Raw genomic sequence first — 20,988 nt, 5'->3', positions numbered from 1 at the left:
AGCGGATGTTGCGTATGTGTTTTCCCGCGTTTTCATCTCGTGGATTTGGGTTAGTTCGTTTTCGTTGGGTCACATGATCTCCTACGTATCCTCACACGGAGCCTGAGACACATAAAGGGCTATAAACGGGTTATTTGATGATATTAGCTGCAGCACTTGGTTTAAATAGAGATAAATGATCGTTAAAGTCAGCGAAGAGGTGAATATCCACGGGATTGTGGCTGACTACGGAGGCCGTGTAACGACCGCTGAGACACCGGCGGCACCGGCACCCCCCGTCGCTCACTTCCGCGTCACAAATCAAACGCACGCTCTTTCAGGAAGTCAGTGAGGTTTTGTTGTATTGTTGCTACGGAACTCGTGCAGTGGGATTTAAACTTAGTAAACATTATTTGCCGCCTTCAGACCGTATTTCTATTTTTAAGTTTTATATTTGTCCGCCAGCCAACCGTAGACCGAGATGCCACCTAAAAAGCGACACTCTGGGCCGACACAGAGCAAAGGGGTGAAGCCCAGTGCTGAAAGTGCCTCTCCAGACAAGAAGGAGAGTCCAGAGTTATCTCTTAAAAAGTAAGAGACGGGTTTTTTTTGTGCCTCATTCAGGTCTCGGCAGCGAATTACTTCCCTACTCTGTAAAAAATGTCTTTACGCCACCGCCTTAATGTTTAGCTAACGTTAGTTTGTGTCTTGTTAGCTGCGGCTCACCGTGAGGCTGACTAGCTAGCTACTTCAGACGAAGCCAGGCCTGTTTTTACAGCTTACACCGATGAGTTTTAACCTCTCAACCCTGCTCGGCCGCCAACAGGGGAGAAATCTTCAGTATAATGTGCAGCATGTGATGTGACGCTGTTATAACACGTAAATACACCTGCTCTGGGAGGCGTGTTTTGATCTCCAGACCCTCCATAACGTTGATTTTTTTTTTTTTTCTTTTGTGGTCTCCATCCCCCCCAGACACAGAGACAAGGATGCTGAGTTTGTTGCCCTGTGCAAGAGCCTTCACGTCACAGACTCGGTGTGTGACCGTGCCTGGACCCTGTGGAAAACCGTTCAGGAGTCCATGGATGAAGTCGCTGTATGTGTTCATGAGCAGTAATGTGACTGTGAATGTGTCATGTTGTTATTCCTGCTGGCTGCCCTATTGAAAAGACAGTGGTGGAAACTGGGTTAGTGTGTTTGACAGCTACCCCATAACAGAACAAAAGGGACAAGACCAGCTCGCGTACTGTTCATAGTTTGGGTCAGAAGGAAATGGTCATGCAGACCCTAACCATTCAAATGAACATGGCCCGACAACAAACAGCATTTTCAAACTAATTTGCCCTACAAGGGGAAGGCTGCTCAAACCAAGCTTTAGTGCATTATCCTCCTGCAGTAATCGTAGCATGACATAAAAATTGTAGACAGCTTTTTAGTTTTTGTCTTTCTAACAGGAGCCGAGTCACCAATTTTGAACGGCATTCAAGAAGTGCAAGAAGATGAGAAAGCTACTCAAAGAAATGTCATCCAAATAGTTTACCTTGTCACCACTGGTGAAAGGATAGCAGGCGAGGATGCACTGCACATAATGATCAGGCACGTGTATCATTTCACACAGTCACAAACAGTCTAATTAGTGTTTTAGTTGTGCCCAACATTAGTCTAATCAGGCGGTGTTGCACAGTGTCCTTGTGTGACGCTCCTGTCATGTTATGGTTGGACAAAGCTCAGGGTAATCATGGCTTTTCTGCAACGTTAGATGAAATCATTAGCACATGTACTAAATACAGGTTCAGTTTTTATCGGTAACCCTGTTAAAGGAAATTTAAACAGTTTTTAACAAAGGTGGACAAACATGTTATGTTTGTATTGTATTGCTTTGTTGTAACAGATCTGTTGTATTCTGGTTTCAGTCCTACTCAACATTCTGTTATATTCATTAATGTCTGTGATTAGAAAAATGCCACATTTTTTATAACATTTCTCTTTTCTACATTTGATTTCAGGACAGTCAGAAAAGGCTGTGGGGTGCTTGTCTGTTTGTGACTGTGACAGACATGGATGTTGCTTGTTTCACCTTAACTCAGGTTCTGAAAGCAGTCAATCTGAAGTAAGTACTTGTCATGTGTCACTGGCAAAAATCGGCAGCATTCATAGTGCTTGAATTATGATATCCCTGATTTCAGTAGGCATATCCTCTACATGGCTGGTCTGAGCACCGAGGGGCTATTACAGTGAAACTGTTTGTTTCATCAGTGAAGAGTACTGCTCAATACAACAGTGTCTTGTTCAGGACGCTTTTTAAAACATACAGTTGCTGTTTTTAGGTCCTTTAAGTAAAAAATGTACAAGATTTTTATTTCACTTCTGTGGTACAAAAAAAGAGATTGTGAAATAATGTGAAGAATATTCCTGTTGAGACAAGCATTTCAGACATTTTTCATTTTGACAATTATTTATTTACCATTTTATTGTATTATTGTATTCCTATTATTTTACTTCAAATTTCTTTTATGGTTTTCTCACCTAAAGTCCTCCTTTTGTAGTGTAAAGCAGTTTATGGCTCTGGTAAGGAAGCTGGATGTGAACTTGGACACAATTAGCACCAAGGTGAATTCAGCACTCACGCGACTGGAAAAGAAGTATGATGTGACACTGGCAATCTACGAGAGGTTTGAGAAGTGAGTGAACACTTCAGATCAGTACAAGTGCTGGATTCATGTAGAACTATTTTTGGCAAAATTGCAACTGAACTAAATTTTTGTTTTGTTTCAGGAGTTGCAAGAAAATCTTTGCTTTGGTTGCTGAGGGCAAGTAAGTTGGAGACTTCTCTGCCACATGAGTGAAATGCATTTGCCACACTCCTTTTTTTAGTGTCTTCATTGCCTTGTGCTTGATAATTGTGTGCTTGGTATAAAAAATGTGATGCTAGTGCAAGGTTAATGGTTCAATGTCTCATTTTCAAGGGAGAGGGAGACCATGCGGAGCTGCTGGACAATGTTTCTTTTGGCCAAAGGTAGGTTGAGTCTTTAACACATTACCAGTAACAAAAACAAGTAGGATCAAGCTGTTAACACACTTGATGGAATAGTTTTCACATTGCTCCATCTTCTTCTTTCCATCCTTCCTTCCTCCTCCGTTCTCAGCTGTAGAGCTCATATGAATGGGAAAGATTTTCTCCTCACCACTACAGTTCTGTTTTCTTTAGTCTGCAGCAGTAGTATTGTGATGGTGCTTCTCATGTGCTACATTTCTGCTGTCTACAGGAAGGGTCTTGCAGATGGAGGATGACCTGGTCATATCATTCCAGCTGTTGCTTTGTACACTGGAGTTATTCATCAAGCGTTGCTCTCCAGACCTTCTGCAGCCTCTTTACAGTAAGCTCTGAGCTAATTTACTTGGCTATCTGTCTTTATTCAATAAACTGTAATGGCCTCTTACTGAACAACTAAGTTTGAAAGTTTGGAAAATGTAAGAATTTCTTCAAAAACAACAGGAAAAAAAAAAATTTGAGTCATGATGTAGACAGAACTGCACATTTAGACCTCATGTGATTTCAAGTTATTATTTGTTTAAAAAGCATATGCACAATGGAGTAAGTATAATATATATATTTATATAGTACGGTAATGGAAAAACGGAATTGCAACATCAGAGATCCTGTGTTGTGAAAAGATTTATATTTCATGGCTTCCATAGATTTTTTAACATCTTAAACATTTTTCTTTCAGAATCATCCATCAGTAAAGTCCAGAGCCCCCCAACACGAACATCTCGTCGAAACCAGAGCAAAGCCAAATCCCGACCTCCTGAGCCAGAGATGGATGTGCAGCTTCTCGAAACCTTGTGCAAAGAGAACGAATGCAATACAGAAGAGGTCTGAGCTCTCACTCCTCATGTTTTAGTTCTTACAGTCACCATGTAAACTAATTTCTATCCCCTCTGTGTTTTTGTGGCCTCATTTGTCCTTTATATCAATTGTATTTGCAGGTGAAGAATGTATACCAGACCAGTTTCTCAGCTTTCCTGGACTCACTGGATCTTTCGAGATCCCCAGATTTTCCTCAGGTAGGGGTTGTGATCGTCACAACACCTGCTCTACTGTTTGGTTTCACTCTGTCTGCTCCGCACTTACTGTCTCCATTAGTTATCTTTTCCTGCTTGCTGTTGCCATTGTTGAATGTTTGAGTGTCTGACAGCTGTTGGTCGTCGTCTTTGCTCCTCTTACATGTTTGTTTTGACATACATGGTGTCAGGAAAATGGGTGCTCAAACAGTGGATCCTTTGTAGTGTGCCTAGGTGGTATATTGCAGAGGCAGGTATGACAACAGCAGAGACAGGATGACTATGTTTGCTGACACCAACACACTCCACTGAAGAAGGATACTGGACATATTTATTTTTCTCTTACATTACCCCAGTAACGGATATTTACACAACTGTCTTATATAAATAATGTGTAAGTCTCATCTTTTGTTCTAACCTATGAAGGGTTTGGATAAATTGGGAAAAACATGAAATTTGAAGCATGAAGTGTGATTTTGGCCCAGATAATTTTATTGCACAGCTGTATCTGACATTGTGCAGACAGGTTGGGTCCTTTCCTTATTTCAGAGGTGTTTATGTTTTATAAGATCAGATCAGATACAGACAGACTGGCATGGTTGTAATCGTACAATCTCTAAACAAGTCTTGTGCAAGTGCAACAAGGACTGCAGATTCATCTTGTAGTGTCAGTTGGCTGATGTACATAATGTAAAGAGTTATGTCTTTATGTCCAGCCTGGATTAAAACCAAATTGTTGTTTCTACTTTTACTCACTCAGGTGATTTTATGTTTGTTTACCGACACTACACATTCCTCAGGCTGTTTAGAAATCCCTGCAGATGTTAGCTCTCTATTGTCTGATTCCTTATTATTATCTGATGTCAGATGTCTGTGATTGCAGGGGTAGTTTACAGAATCAAATTTTACATCTAAAATATTTATATCATTTAATGAATGAAATTTGATGTATTGTTAGAGGTCAAGAGTGAGTAGTTGGCCTTCCTGCAACAGTGAAATAGTTCTTACACAGTAGGTCAAGGCTGTTGTTAAATACGATTTTCTCCTCCTCATTTATATATAATATGTACAAAAGTATCAAAGTATAATAATGCAGCAATTGTTTAACATGGTGAATCATTGTTTTTGATGCCTTAGTGTATTTTAGCATTCAGCCCTTTTGGATTTGAGTCAACTGTAAACAAGAATTTGATTCAGAAAATTCAAACTATTGGGAACAACTGTGATACAGTGATGCTGTTTATTTTGTATTTTGGGAGCCTATGAACTGCAAGTAACCTCAACCTTTATTTGTCACCCTAGGTGAATGACCTCGACCAACAATATGAAGAACACTACCTCAAAAGTAGGGACATTGATGGACGGCTGTTTTTTGACGGAGATGAGACTGTCCTTGTGCCTAAAGTCGAAATGTAATTAGTTTTCTTCACTATTCAATGTTTAAATGTTCTGGTAGCTCAGTTAGTAGAATTTAGAGAAAGGTGTTTAATAATCTCCTCCTGCATTCAGATCACAGGGGGAGAGAACGCCAAAGAAAAACCTGCCAGATGAAGACGCTGTACTCATCCCTCCACAGACTCCAATCAGGTAAGCAGGTAGCAGTCATTCACCTGCTCTTTGTTGTGTTTATTGTTTATCCAGGGACTGATGCTGTGTTCATGTCATATCATTTAAACCACTGAGTAGGAAAATCCTCTACCTCACCCTCTGACTTTTATCTAGTGATATTGGGAATTTTTGACACTGACAATATGTCTCACTTGAAAAGAACTACAGATATGTCAGCAAACTGTTGGCAGAATGGCTGCAAATGCACCATCTCTGGCAGTTATATACAAATAAAACCACTAACCCAATACACTAACACAATCTATTAATAGCTAATAAACTTTTTCTCTGGTTTTACTTGGTAACAAATTAATACAAATACTTAACGCAGCAACACTAGCTAACTCAAACTTTTTATCTGCTGAGACTATAAAGTTAGCACTGGGGCCAGTCATGCATGAACACTCCCAAGTCAGAATAAGAAGTTTTTCCTGTTCTTCGCATTCTGCCAAAATTACATGAATACAGCGCGAGTCCTCATGTTTACTTTCAGCAGCAACTTTTTCTTTAATTTTACTTTTAACATTTACAATTTCAAACCTTCTCACATGAGAGTCTGTAAACACTCTTGGCTTAGTTGACTTGGTTAAAAAGAAAGTTGTCAAATCTGGCAGGCATATCTGCAATCGTTACATTGAAGATAATTTTTAAAAGCTTTGTGTATCATAAGTGTCACAGCTGGTGTGGGGGTGTAATGATGAAACAGCACTTAGATAATTATTTATTTTGCAAAATAATAAATTATAACACAGTATCTTTAAAGATGTCTAGAAAGCAAAGTTATTGTTTATTAATTGTGTATATGAATCCATTCGTGGAAAACCAAACACTGGAGATTGGGTTCTGGGTTTAATTGTACTGTATGTAGTTTATTTGGCATATTTCATAGTACAAATTGTTTTGAGTTTCACCATCTCATTTTTGTTTTATCTTTTTGTTTTGTCTCATCAGAGCTGCCATGACCTCCATTCAGCAGTTGAGGGGGGATCTAATCTCGAGCGGGGACCAGCCATCAACTAACCTGGATACATATTTCAAAGTGAGTCCCTAGAGGTGTTGCTGCGAAATAAAACGTCCCATGAAACTGCCTCTTGTTACCTTATTTTGACATATATCCTGTTTTTTTTCTTTCCTGGTCAGAATTGCACTGTGGACCCGACGCAGGATGTGCTGAAGCGTTTGGAGACACTTGAACAGGCGTTCAGCCAAAGATTTGGTCAGGCAGTGGGTCCACGTTGTGTCGTACTTGGCAAGCAGGTATGAACTAATACTCAAGAAGAAAATGACAAACAATGGCAACACATGCCAACCTGAAATGATTGCAATGTCTAATCTATCTTTCTTTTGTTTTTCAGAGATTTACCCTTGGAGTCAGACTGTATTACAAAGTGATGGAGGAAATGCTGAAATCAGTGAGTGACCTGTTTGATTGTTTGTCATTAACTTATTATTCAAATGTTTCAATTTTGTATTTTTATTGTGCATCTCTCTATTTGGAGGCTCTGGTGAATTCAAATTTAGCAGTCCTTAGGTTTGCCCAGAAAAAGAAAAGCATATTATATTATCAAATATGTAACATCAGTTTTTTCCCACTGTCTATTCCCTTATAATTTCTGTTTTCATACCAACATAGTGGACAGAAAATGAAGTCTGTCAACAGGAAGCAGCTCACAGGAAGTGTAGACTGTACAGCACAAGTTCCCAAACTTTCTGACTCAAGATGCTACAGTGCCTGAAATAACTTGCGTTCATGTTGTTTTTCTCTTAATGACAATACTTAAATTTTTTCACTTTGTAGGAAGAGAAGCGATTGTCTGTGCAAAATTTCAGGTATGTTTGTTTTGTTTTGTTTTTTTTTAATCACATCACTGGAGAATTATGAAGCCAGTTAATGTCAATGTATATTCACTTGTTCATTTAGCTGAACTTTGGAAATGCATTGAAGCTATTTGTTGTTTTGAAGTGTCATCAAGCATTATTTTACTTGAGCTGAGTCATTTGATTTCCATTTCAGTAAACTCCTAAATGACTCCACATTCCACACATCGCTTTTGGCCTGCGCTTTGGAGGTGGTCATGGCAACATATGGAGGTGCGTCATGAAATTTGCGTACAAATTAAAAACAGATGCTGTTGCGTACCCTTTTTAAATAGCTGTGTTACATCTTATCAATAATACAGATCGATGTTTAAACTTCTTCTGGCAAGTTGTAATTATGTTGTTTGCTCTTCACGATTAGAGAGCAGCTTCAAGGCTGGAGGATACAACCATGGAGGTGGTGGTGGTGGTGGTGTTGGTGTTGACCCAGTTGAGACAGATGTGTGTTTCCCCTGGATACTGGATGTTTTCAAACTTTCTGCCTTTGACTTCTACAAAGTCATTGAGAGCTTCATCAAGGCTGAGCCCACACTGAGCAAAGACATCATCAAACATCTGGAGACATGTGAAAACCTCATCATGGAGAGGATTGCATGGAGGACGGTCAGTTTTATCTTTCATTATTACTGTAGTATACATGTAACAGTGTCACAGTATTTTGATAAGATTCACACATAACACAACATTAAGACATTGATATGTAAATATGTCCACCTTATATAGCCTCCTTTGGCCTAGGAAAAAAAACTCATTCTGCACATTTTGAAAAATTACTACACTTCAGGAATAACATAAATTATATATAAGATCAACATATAAAGTGCTCCATAATTTTGAAGGAGCACTTTTGTAAAATGAGGCAGATTCCACATAAATGAAGCATTCACTGCATATGAAAAATCTCATTGCATATCATTGTCTCTTAAACGCAAGTTGGACTGAACAAAGTAACTAAACCAACCGTAGCTGGCCGATTGCTTCCCAACATGGCGCTGAACCTCAGACTGCTCCAGAGACACAACACTCTGCAGTACACTAAAGGGAGCATTCAACCCATTGTAATGCAAAATACAGATAACATATGTAACATACAGAGTCACCTACAGTATTACCTGCAAAGAAGTGCACATAGTATAGGTAACTGAATACTGTATGTAAATAGACAAAGTTCTGCTCAGTTGTTTAATTTGTTCACTGAAGCACCCTAGTGCTCTTAAGAACGGGCTTCCCTGTGCAACAGGCTGCTGGAGAAATAGTAGATGAATGGGTTGAGGCAGCAGTTAGAGCTGGCTAGTGACAGCACCACAGGGTGTACAGCCTTGGTCACCTTGGCCAGGCCACAATAGGGCAGCAGCCCCACATGTGTGAGGGTGTATCCAAGCAGGTTAATGTGATAGGGGAGGAAGCACAAGAGGAAGATGCCTAGCACCCAGTAAATGACTGTGAGAGTGTGCTGGCGGCTGCGGTGCCGGCTGCGAGAGCGATGTCTCGGGTGGCGAAGCACGCTCAGCACTCTGCAGTAACTGTAGAGAAGTAGCACAGCAGGCAGCAGAAATGACCCCAGCACTAGGCCCAGGGCTGCCAGTATGATGGTTCGGTGGCGTTGCAATGACGGGTCCAACAGACAGGGCTGGTGTTGGCGAGCGGCTGCAGAGCGCAGCAGAGGCAGACTCACACTCAGCCCCAGCACTAGGCACCAGATCCCCCCACTTACCAGCTGTGCAACACGCAGCCTACGGAGCGTTGATGCCAACGGATGCACAACAGCAAAATAACGGTCCACAGCAATGCACACCAGGAAGAAGATGCCCCCATACAGGCTGATGTATTTGAGGGTGAAAGTGAGGTGGCAGTATGCCACCCCAGGAGTCCAAGTGGACAGGTCTCCTGTCTCAGAGGACAAGGCTCGAGCCCTTTGGTTGTAGTAGTAGATTCTCAGAGGCAGGGAGATCACAAAAAACAAGTCGGCAGCTGACAGACTGACCATATAGATGGCTGTACTGTTGATGGTGCAGGGAGATAGACACAGTCTGCGCAGAGCCAGGCTGTTAGTGGCCAACCCCAGCAGGAAGATGACACTGTAGGACACTTGGTAGAAGGTAAAGCGGTAGCTGGTGTCCACAGTGCAGTTAGACAGAGGTGAGAATGGCTTGGCTGGTTCGTCAGTCATATTCCACAGCTCCATGCCCCAAAATGATTTGCTGCTCCAACACTTTAAATCACTGCGTCACTCTCATATCTGAAGGAAATAAGGTTGGTTGTAGTGAACATAAGATGGAGTAAGGAACATGTTCAGTAGCTGCTGCCGGAGCTGTTAAAATTGTGGCAAGTAAAGACTTCATAAACTCAAAATGTCTCCTGTTTTATGGAAATGTAAATTTGCTGAGGTAAATACGCCACTACTGCTGACACACCTGAATTAGTGTTTGATATACAAGATGACAGTTGAACGGATTCTGTCAATAAAGTTTTAACTGCTCCCATAAAAAAAAGCAAACATTTGGTTTCATTACAGGCAGTTGGAAAAAAAGAAACAACTCACAATGAAACACAGCCCCTCTGCAGTAAATAAACATTTAGCAAAGCTCATAAAGTTAATCTTAATTTAAAATGATAGTACATTTTTACACTCTAGATTTCAGTTCATAAGCAAATATCTAGTTTCAGTCAGGATTAGGGACGGTCTGATTGTAAGCGCACTTCATGAATGCATTTTTCATGATGAAAACATTTCCCTCTGTCGTTTTATATAATTTAGCTTTTTTGTGATGAATTGACCAAGAATTTAGGCTCCAAACACTCCAGTCATCAAATGACCAATCACTACCACTGACTGAGTGAGCTCCCACTATTATCTTAACACTAATTATCTCATGATTCTTTATATTTGAATCTTAATTTCAAAAATGTTACTGTGAAATGAATACACATCATCATTTTCAGTCAGCTTTCAAGTAGTGTTGCAATTAACATTTTTTAATTCTCATATTATTTGATAAGACATTATCATTATTATTATTATTATTATTATTATTATTATTATTATTGTTCAAGCATTTAAAACTAATTTTCTCTTCCCTAGCCCCTTCATTTTATCTGTCACCTTTTCACATTTAATCCCTCATTCTGTAAATGAAATGATAATTTTTCATCATTTTTTTTTATTGACCTTCACTGCTTTGGTGATTTGATAACTGAATTATTTTACAGTAGCTGTTACCACCCATGCAGAGTGTCTGATGATGTATGTAACTCTTGAACTGAGCTTGATGTGATTGCAAAGCATGTAGCAGTTCTGTGACTCTTAATGTCATCACATCACATCACAAGCCAAAGAAATGATAAAATATCACACACTTTCATTTAAAGTTTCGACCAAACCCTAATAAGCTGATACAGTTAATTACTTCATTTTGTAAAAATTACATATCTTAATCCATTATATACTGTACGTATAAAAGTCAGTAGGATGATTTTGAAACAGATAAAACTGAATCACTCACCAGTATCAGGGTCATCAGAGCGGTGACAGTGTGATAACGATAACAGCCTCAGGATAACTTGTTGAGATGCTTCTGATTGGAGCAGTTCACACCTACACTCACATACAGACCAGAGTATTGCTCTCTCTTCCTCCCTCACTCCCTTTATCTTGCTCTGTCTCTCCCTCTCTCCTCTCTCTCACACACACACACACACACACACACACACACACACACACACACACACACACACACACACACACACAATTTAGTCTATTTGCCTAATTTTTAGCTCTTTAAGTAAAATTGTTTAGAGAGCTGGAGCCTGATCAGACAGATTTGAACCAATTATTTTCCTCATTGAACTGAATTTTATGATTAGCCTGACAATTAAACTGGCATAGTTTCATTAGCGTCATAGTGGGAGTCATGTTTATGGCTGCTTGTTAAAAACCTACAGGAGTGACTGGAGTTAATCGTTAACTGTATTTTTCAGGCAGCTGATAGAGCAATAGCAACAGTGCTGTAGTCACACAGCAGTGTATCCTGTGTCAGCCTTGGGACCGGTGCTCTCATGGAAGAACTCAGTGTAGATCTGTGTTCATGGTTAGTAGAGCCAAAGATATGACTTAATGAGTCAGAAATAAGGTCCAAACCTCCAGGACAAGTCTTGTGACTGTGTGTTTACAAAGCTAAACTTTACCAGTTAAACTTGGATGTAATTAAAACAGCCAACAACCAATAAAGTCTATGTGTAAATAATCTTAATTTGTAGAATATTAGGCTACTGTGGCACATGTGACCACTTAGCTACACACAACTTTGCCCTTTTTACACAAATCTGAATTAGAAACGTAACAAAACAAATGAAGGACACAACTGCAAAATAACTGGTTAAGATTTATTCTCCTGTGTGCAAAAAAATCATCTTACATTTATCAATACAAGCAGACAGGGGATGGTGTGTTTTTACCATTTAATTCAACAAACCGTCTTCACACAGTAAAATGTATCAGTCATCATTATAATTATTTCTTTTTTTTATAAATTATTGTTATATTCATAAGAATTACAAGTCTATGTGATTATCATGTCAACTGTGAGTTAGAATAAATTCAAAAAAAAAAAACTATTAATCCAGTACAAATATTTCATTTGTGCTAGGTGGAGGGGAGCTAGTGCACATGTAGAAATGTAAGGAGTCCAATCATGGAAAAATAAGAATCAGAAATTCTTTTATTTATCTCAGATGCCAGATTAGATTCATTTACTGCACTATTCACTGGATCTGGACTCACTGGGATCATTGCAGCAACCACCCCTGCGATCTACTTTGTAAACGTTCTTCTCCCTAAGGAGGCATGTTGTCGCTCGCCTGCTTCAGTTTCACAATCTTCCTCATCAGTGCATGGTGATGATGAGACTACCCATGTCAGTGCCGACCCTCAGGCAACGCCTCTCAACAGGAATGCAGCAGTGCTCGGTCTTGCAGCACACAGCTTTCACAAGAAGGGACAAATATTTCACATGTATTCAAGCTGCACTATATTCCATTTACACTGTGAGCTGTGTTTTCACATTTAGTTAGTCTGGCTTAGATGCTTCATTCTTTAGTGTTTCCCTTTAAATTCTTCTTAAAATTGCAAAATCTAGTCTGTGTAAAGGAGTTGATTGAAAATTCTTCGTGTTGTAACTCACCTTGAATTTAATTACCACATATTTCAGTTTTGTTGTAAATGCAGAAATTCAGCAGAACAGATTCTACATTTCTGACATGTACTCATGTTTTTACACTTCCTTATTTTTTTACAGAAGTGACCAGTAATGTAGATAAGCCCATTGGTAGTGGTAATGCATTGTTTCATGCAATGCAGCAGTCAATTATTGACCACACCTGTAATCTGTATTTGAAATGTATTGAGTCATTTTGCATTCATGGCATTGGCCAATCACAGTACGTGTACCTGAGTTGTTAGTACTTGTATGACTCAACAGTCTAGACAAATGATTTGGATTTGGATTAAGAGACATAAAGATAACTGATACCCTGTTAATGTCAAACATTTCACAATACTCCACTCTGTCAAACCAGTAGTGAATTTAAAACTCAAAAAAATTAAGTTAATAACTTTTATTTGTTTTCAGTATAAGGGGTTATGCTGTTATAGAACATGCTGCTCTATAAAGTGCTTAAAAGTCTTTGTGAGTCTACAAATACTTAGAAACTGACAGCACAGTACATAAAAAAAAAAACAGTAATACTGGTTCACAATTATTAAAGAGGAATTTTCCTATAGGAAAAACCGCACAGAGGAAAAACGCTATAATTACAATGTCATGTGCAAATGCTAATACTTATTTGCAGCACCGTGCACGTGACTAGGCTCACGCACCTGTCATTTGCACTAATGCACATTATGAACTCATAACTTGTTCTCTAATAAAAGAGTTGTGAATTGTTATCCTGATAAGGGATATTTGCAACACACATTGGTATTTTCAAATGTTTGACCTCGCCTACTCTTTTATTGACAGAATAGAGATCAGTGTAATAAGTCCCAGTCTAAAGTGTCTGTGGTGTCCAGTAGACACTGAGAGTGACTCCTTAGCAACCATTGTGTTGTTATGATCTTCAAGGCCACACTGCTTCCACCTATGTCCTCAGATCCAAATCGCATTTCACCAGCAACACTCAGTGAATTTTTCATCATGTCACATAATACAGTTGTGACTAGACTGTCGACTCGTTAACAAACATTTTTGATCTCAGAATCAAGTTTTTCGGTGTTGTATTTGGACTACTTTGTGAGCTGTCCATGTGTAATCTGTCGAATAGCTTGGTACTATTGTACCACACTGTGGACTTGCGTTTGATGGAGCTCTGAATGGTCTCTGAAGTGAAGTAGTAAACGACTGGATCAAAGCAACAGTTGGTCACTGCTATGCATAGAGCAATGGGGTAGATGGTTCTGACCACATATTCTGCGTAGCATCCCTTCAGGACATTGGAGCGGACCATGGCGTAGAACATAAGATTGACGTTGTAGGGAATAAAACAAAAGCAGAAGATGAGCAGATGCACAAGGATCATCCTTAAGATTTTTACCTTGTTGAGGTTCCCTCCACGGCTGATGGTTTGTGGTTTCCTCAATGTCCGTAGCACCATGACCGAGCAGAATACATTGACCATCAACGGGATGATAAAGCCCACAGTCTCGATAAAAACCACCACCTTGGACAGCTCAGACTTCCACTGTTTTTTGGAGTAGTTTTCAAAGCAGTAGTTTGCGGAGCCGTTGGCATTTCTGGGTGAAGTGGTGTCCAAAAGAAAACCTGTGGGTATACTTCCAGAAAGAACCATCACCCACACTGTACAGCAGGCCAGTTTGGCGTTCCTCTTAGTCCGAATAGTCTGAGACCGGAACGGATGCACAATGGCCAGGAAACGGTCGACACTGATGCAGGTGAGGAAGAGGATGCTGCCGTACATATTGGTGTAGAAAAGGGCCACCGAGATCTTGCAGAGCACGCTTCCAAATAGCCAGTCACGTTTAATGAAGTAAACAATTCGAAAAGGCAAGCTGAGAACAAAGAGAGAGTCTGAGACGACAAGGTTTATCATGTATGTCGTCGTCTCATTTCGCAGCTTCAGTGTGCAGCCAAAGATGTATACAGCCACCATGTTGAACAAAAGTCCAACTACAAACACCAGGCTGAAAACCGAGCTGTACAGAGGGTACTTGAACTCATCACTCTTATTGCAGGTTGCGTGATTTTGAGTGTTATAAGCGTGTGGCGTGCTATTATACATCTTTAGAGCAGGTTGGTAAGTTTAATATATTTACAGACCAAAAACTTTCTCGTCAGTCGTGTATTTGTGCGTCCATAAAAATCCAAGTTCAGCTTGTGAATCCAGGCAGGAACAGGCAGGAAAAACTTAAATGTCATTTGTGTAGAAAAACTGTGCTGAAATACTGAAGAAAGCTCAGTTTGTGATGTTTTATTTTGTGAAATACTGAGGAATAAAGCATCAACTCTACAAAATACCTGTATTGGTATCCAAAGTTCTTCACATCAGTTTTCCTTATGTGAAAGTTGTCCTGCACGTCCAGTATTCCTCATTTAATTGGAGTTTTTAGTCTTTTCCACAGTTGAAATGTCCTTTGAGAGAAGAATCATGTGTCTGTCCTCAACTTTGTGCACAGTCGAGTGGTCCTTCCCTTCTCTTGTTCTCCTGTCTATTCCTGCAGTAGCCCTGGGGCGGGGGACATGCTGACTGTTACTTTGCTCCTGCCTTACCATAAATCAGCAACCTCATAGCAGGCTGCAAATCAGAGGCTCCAACACAAAGAACTCTGTAGGCAGTTGAAACACAGAGGGAGGAGCCTCCACTGGGGACAAAGTCCTCCCATCGCTGCTTTGTTTTTGCATTCACCTGAAATTTGAGTAACGAGAATCTATCAGAAATAAGCGTGGTTCTTAATATTCACAATTTCCTTTCAATTACAAAATGAAATTGGGGGTTTCGTTCTTTCTTCTTTTACATGAACCTCCCAAAATATCACAGAATTTTGTACATTCTCCAGGAAATTTCATTGTCTTCCTGGTAACATGGTATATGACAGAGCTTTATGCTTTCTTTACATGACTATGATCATTTGGGGTGTTTCACTTTCAATTTTCAAAGCAATAATCAGAAAAAGTTGGAGACTTTGAAAACGTCTACGGTAGAACACAAAGATCACAAAACTTATGAGCGCAATCATTTCACTAATCCCAATAAAATGTTGCAGTGTTGTATCAGTTACACGTCACTGAATGCAGTTTGAGCAATCAGATACCAAGTGTACCTTTGAAATGTGTCAATGGCGTCAGGCGGGTGTGGCCAGTATGACATGAAGAATGCACTAATAGCAGGTCTGTACCTGCAGTCGCTGTGTAAGTTGCTGAGTTGTAACCACACCCACTTCCCGGTATGATCTAATTGTTGTCTTAGTATGTGATCTTTACCTGCATGTCTGAAATGAATGTTTTACTTTTTTTTAATCAAATGATCATTTGGTTTTCCATTTATCACTAAAATCAGACAGGACACTGTGGGGAGTGTCCAGATCAACATAAAATGAGAAACAGATCTATTACTATTATCTATCTATCTATTAGTCTATTACCGTTTTTGACAATTCATCATCATCAGTGATAATTCACATTTTCACCTTTCATGAGAAAATGCCAAACTTTCACTTATTTCAGTTCCTCCATTATGAGGATTTGCTGCTTGTCTCTGTTTTTTTATCATTGTAAATTGGACAATTTTGAGTTTTGCACCATTGATTCGAAAAAACAAGAGATTTAAAGATGTCACCATAGACTTAAGGAAACTGATGGACATTTTTTATTTGCTGACATTTTATAGACAAAACGACTAATTGATTAATCAAGAAAACAAACAAATCATAGAATAGATAAATGAACAGTTGTAACACCAAGAGGAATGTTGTGATTAAGATAACTGTACAGTTGTATCAATTTGTGCTTTCAGATCATATAAAATGTAGGTTTTTCTCTTTTGTCCTAATTTTACACCTTGAAATGTTTTCAGGTAAACAGTATGCAGTAATTCTTAACATGATTTACGTGCACCTGTGGTTGAAAGTGTAAATCATCATGTTTGTGTCACCCCAGGGCTCCCCACTGTTTGAGCTGCTGAAACAGGAGCATGAGGGCGGAGCAGCAGAGCAGGTGGAGACCCCAGCCAGTTTCAGCCAACCACTGCAACACAACCACACTGCAGCTGACCTGTGAGTCTGTTATCAGTCTGTCTTTTGGTATGCAGCAGCTACGAGATCTCCTTAGACCCCAAAACCCTTTTAGCTGTTGTGAAATCACTGTTAGTCAGAAGTTTGTCACTTATAAGTCATCGATAAGCATCATGGTATTTAAAAAAAAAAAAAAAAAAAATTATATCTGTTAAATTCCATGACTTATACTCACCATGAGTCTTCCTTTGTGTAGCTTTAAGCTTATTCTTCCTTACTCTTAACCCTCCAATTACCTGTGATTTGGTTTACATTTAATAAAATTTTTAATTGGATATTTTCTTTAGTGTTGATGGTATATCTAACAAGACCCACTGGTTTCTGCATTGTTCTGACAGATATCTGTCCCCCGTGCGTCCGGGCCATCGTGTCTTACCTCCTGATTCCCCGGCCACAGCCAGCTCTCAAGCTTCCTCTCAGGTTCTGACCCAGCCGGCTCAGACTCCACGACAGCCAAAGTCCAACTCTCTCAGCCTCTTCTATAAAAAGTGTAAGATGTTGTTCAAGCTTTCGTTCATTTATTTTTGATTAGTGCAGATTCCTTTTTAAGTTATATTTCCCACAAAACTGTGTCTCTGCCTTCCTCACTTTACAAATGTAAAACAAAGATTCAGTCATCTCCACTTCTTTGTCAGAGATGGATTCCTTTATAACAGAAATCAGAAGACTAAAGAAAGTGTTAAGAACAAATATTTTTTGTTTGTTTTATTCAAACAAGTTATCCTTCAGGTTTTTTTTCTCATGGGTTCTTCTCTCTGTAGTGTACCGCCTGGCCTATACAAGGCTGAAGATACTCTGCTCCTACCTGCTGCCCTCCCACCCTGAACTGGAGCCCATCATATGGACACTTTTCCAGCACACACTGCAGCATGAGTACGAGCTGATCAGAGACCGTCACCTCGACCAGGTAACCTGACAAGAGGCTGCTTTCTCTTCTTTGTTCCATTTCTCTCACTATTTGTCTTTTTGTCAGTCTCTTACTCTTGATCTCTCAGTATCTCTCTCATGTTTTCTTGTTTTTGTTTATTTCTTTGAATTTTTTCTCAAACTGCCTCTTGTTGTTCTTATAGTTGATGATGTCAGCCATGTATGCCATTTGTAAAGTGAAGAGTGTTGATCTGCGCTTCAAGACCATCGTCACGGCGTACAAGAACATGCCCAACACCAACCAGGAGGTGAAAATTTCATTAATAATTTTTTAATCCTTCAGGCTGTGTTTTGCCGTCATGCATCATGTTGAATTATGATATAAAAAGTTTTTTAACGCTGGGTCTCCTCATGTCACTGTGTTGCAGACCTTTAAACATGTGCTGATCTCTGAAGGCCACTATGACTCCATCATTGTCTTCTACAACCAAGTGTTCATGCAGAAGCTGAAAACCAACATCCTACAGTATGCGTCTACCAGGGTGAGACACTTTCCCTTTCAGGGGCTCTGGTTTGATTTTAATACATGTACAATCAGATAAATGTATGTACCTACTAAACCCTCTCATTGTTGCTCCCTTATTTTTTCTTCTAGCCGCCTACCCTCTCTCCAATCCCACAAATGCCACGCAGCCCCTACAAGTTCCCTAATTCACCTCTGCGTGTGCCTGGCAGCAATAATGTGTACATCTCCCCTCTGAAAAGCCCACGCATGTCCCCGGGGATCATGACTCCTCGCTCCAGGTCAGTTCTTTACATTCAAGGCAGTTTGATGTTCTCCTCAGAGAACTTGATTGAGTTTTGGTAAAAAAAAAAAAAAAGAAAAGGCTGTTCACATGTGAAATAGCATGATCAGTCTCTTTGCATATGATTTTTCTCATGTTTGTTCTTTACCCTTACAGAATGCTGGTATCGATCGGTGAATCTTTCGGGGTATGTGCCTGTTTTGTTTTCTCTGTAACATATTGAAGTAAAATCTCAATTTAACAGCTGCAGTGGCATGAATCTTTTCCTCACTGGCTCTGTTGTTTGCGTTTTGTTTTCATCTGCAGCTGTCCAGTCGCTTCCAGAAGATCAACCAGATGGTCAACAGCAGCGACCGCTCCTTTAAGAGGACTCTGGATCTCGGCTCTGCTCCAAAGCCTCTGAAGAGGTTACGATTCGATGTGGACGGACAGGATGAAGCCGATGGCAGGTTGGTCACAAATGGTGTTATATTAGCCATGGTATAGTAGCACCCAGATTTACTAACTTTACATCAAAGTCACTCAACACATGAACACAGTATTATTAATGGCAACCAAGTAAAGAGAAATAACAAGAGTACGGAGCCTCAGTTTTTATTGAACTGAAAACAGAGCACATTGTTACAGTACAAATTACACTCATCGTATTACATGTTATCTGAAGGAGTTTGGTGAACAAAGTTACGAAAATGTAGTCTACCATTTTTTATTTATTTATTTTTTCAATTAAGCACTACATATATTTCAATTTACAGCAAATCTGGTGGAGAATCTACACTGATACAGAAGCTTGCAGAGATGAGTAAGTGAAAACAGTTTTACATATTCAAGTCAATTTTTTGTCTTTTGATATTCTGTCACTTGTATAGCTTGTGGATATATGTTCCTCTGTTGACGAATTTCTTCTTTTAGGCTCCACTCGGAGTCGTATGCAGGAGCAGAAGATGAAGGAGGACGCAGAGGCGAGGAAGGAGTAACTCTAAAACCTACTGAACTGACCTGCACTGTTTGTCACAACGTGAACACTACCTTTACTACGTTCACACATAAAGTGAAACATGAGTTTCTCTGTACATCTAGTAATGGATTTTAGTTTTAGTATTTAACTTTGTGTTTGAGGAGTTATATGTGAATATAGAGGACTTTCTCCTCTCTCGCTCTTTTTTTTTTTTGTTGTTGATGCTTTAACTGAAGTGTTTTAACTGAATAATGATTGACGTCATTGAATTTCATTTGAATTTGACCTGTTGGAGATGATGTATGTTTACTTTTAAGAGTGGTATTAATTTGTGAATGTTATAAGAAATCATTGTTTTCACTGTCTCATGACTTTTCTCAGTTATCAAGAGTGTTGTAAGGACACACTGCTGGTTTCCTCGTTGTTAAATACTTGGTTGAGTCTTACCAGCATCAGGACCGTCATATGTTGATCTTTTTCTTTTTGAAAAATTTCAAATTTTTAAACTTAAAATGTTTCAATCATGATGTAACATCTCAAGTGTTAAATCATGATTAATCTCCATAAAAAGGAGTAAATGTCAGCGTCAAAACATCTTTCTCTGCAGCAGTTTTACTTTTAAAGCGAGATTTTACTCCAACTCGAGAAAGTTTAGTCTGTGCCATAAAGTGAGAACTTTAAAACAATCAAATACACTATACATAATGTGCACTCAACCAAAATTCATTCTTATATATATATATAGTTGTCTGAAAGTATTTGGTTACAGGTAATGTCTCTTTGTAACATAGTTTTATAGTAACTTTTGCTTCACTTTTGCATCATAAAACTACATTATACATCCAATGCAAACACCTCCTAATGTGTTTCAGCAGTCACATTTTTCTACACATAAATAGGTTCATTTTGATTTTTGGAGTAGAAGTATTCTGAGAAAGAGGGGAAAAATTTACAACGAGGAATATTAAACCACATAAAGCAAATTAATATGTGGACTCTGTATACCAGGGTAAAATATTGCTAGAAATGTCAGTTACCAGAGTTTGTAAATTAAAATCTGTTTATATTGTACTTTAACGAAGTAGTTCTTTTACATAGTAAATATTTCTTCTGAAAATATGATTATGTTTTTGCACTTCTTTGCATAGAGGTCATTACATGCAGGTGTTTTCTTTTTTGCTAATCAGTTGCCACAACTCCAAAGTTTCCCTGTAGCCGACCGTAGCCAAAGCCTGTTTTGGGTAAATGACCACTTTTTTATTTTTTGGTTTGTGTTTTTTTTTATTGATACACTGACATTGTTGTTAAATTCCTCTGATTGTTGTCTGTCAGAAAGTCTTTTAAATTCTTTTTCAGCTTCTAACAAAGGACACATTTTAGACCTTTGTTTTACATCCGTTCATTTGATTCTTTTCTTTTTGTCTTGTGTTGGCTAACCTTTGAGAAAATACCATTTGGGTATTTGTCACGAAAAAGAAACAGGACACTGTGCCACATCAAAGCTAAAATGTATCAACCACATCAAA

At 39.1% G+C, this 20,988-nt stretch overlaps 3 protein-coding genes across 3 annotated transcripts; 1 reads left to right on the top strand and 2 right to left on the bottom strand.

The window, feature by feature from the left end:
* Positions 1-319: 319 nt before the first annotated feature.
* On the top strand, positions 320-20,856 carry rb1 (retinoblastoma 1). The gene is made up of 27 exons (XM_071460386.1): positions 320-570; positions 955-1,075; positions 1,986-2,089; positions 2,526-2,660; positions 2,755-2,793; positions 2,946-2,995; positions 3,246-3,356; positions 3,711-3,856; positions 3,970-4,047; positions 5,347-5,456; positions 5,554-5,631; positions 6,604-6,691; positions 6,793-6,909; positions 7,008-7,064; positions 7,451-7,482; positions 7,667-7,743; positions 7,892-8,133; positions 16,698-16,813; positions 17,170-17,321; positions 17,593-17,738; positions 17,902-18,006; positions 18,127-18,240; positions 18,354-18,502; positions 18,661-18,691; positions 18,811-18,953; positions 19,260-19,306; positions 19,417-20,856. The coding sequence occupies exons 1-27, from the start codon at positions 461-463 to the stop codon at positions 19,479-19,481; spliced, it is 2,763 nt and encodes a 920-aa protein (XP_071316487.1). The 5' UTR covers positions 320-460; the 3' UTR covers positions 19,482-20,856.
* On the bottom strand, positions 8,610-9,837 carry LOC139607492 (lysophosphatidic acid receptor 6). The gene has a single exon (XM_071460389.1). It carries the CDS (start codon positions 9,713-9,715, stop codon positions 8,744-8,746), a length of 972 nt encoding a protein of 323 aa, XP_071316490.1. The 5' UTR covers positions 9,716-9,837; the 3' UTR covers positions 8,610-8,743.
* Positions 11,900-15,248, bottom strand: LOC139607493 (lysophosphatidic acid receptor 6-like). Its single transcript, XM_071460390.1, has one exon. It carries the CDS (start codon positions 14,821-14,823, stop codon positions 13,744-13,746), a length of 1,080 nt encoding a protein of 359 aa, XP_071316491.1. The 5' UTR covers positions 14,824-15,248; the 3' UTR covers positions 11,900-13,743.
* Positions 20,857-20,988: the final 132 nt, after the last annotated feature.

The sequence above is a fragment of the Trachinotus anak genome, unplaced genomic scaffold, assembly GCF_046630095.1.
Source record: "Trachinotus anak isolate AG129_WGS33_773 ecotype Australia unplaced genomic scaffold, CSIRO_AGI_Tana_v1 ptg000024l, whole genome shotgun sequence".
Classification (NCBI taxonomy): domain Eukaryota; kingdom Metazoa; phylum Chordata; class Actinopteri; order Carangiformes; family Carangidae; genus Trachinotus; species Trachinotus anak.
The sequence above is the reverse complement of the archived record's forward strand: the minus strand, read 5'-3'. Positions and strand labels throughout refer to the sequence as shown.

Coding starts and splice junctions, on each gene's coding strand:
- rb1 (XM_071460386.1), top strand. CDS start 461: ATGCCACCTAAAAAGCGACACTCTGGGCCGACACAGAGCAAAGGGGTG. Junction 5,632..6,603: donor CCTCCACAGACTCCAATCAG/GTAAGCAGGTAG, acceptor TTGTCTCATCAG/AGCTGCCATGACCTCCATTC. Junction 17,322..17,592: donor CAGCCTCTTCTATAAAAAGT/GTAAGATGTTGT, acceptor TTCTCTCTGTAG/TGTACCGCCTGGCCTATACA.
- LOC139607492 (XM_071460389.1), bottom strand. CDS start 9,715: ATGGAGCTGTGGAATATGACTGACGAACCAGCCAAGCCATTCTCACCT.
- LOC139607493 (XM_071460390.1), bottom strand. CDS start 14,823: ATGTATAATAGCACGCCACACGCTTATAACACTCAAAATCACGCAACC.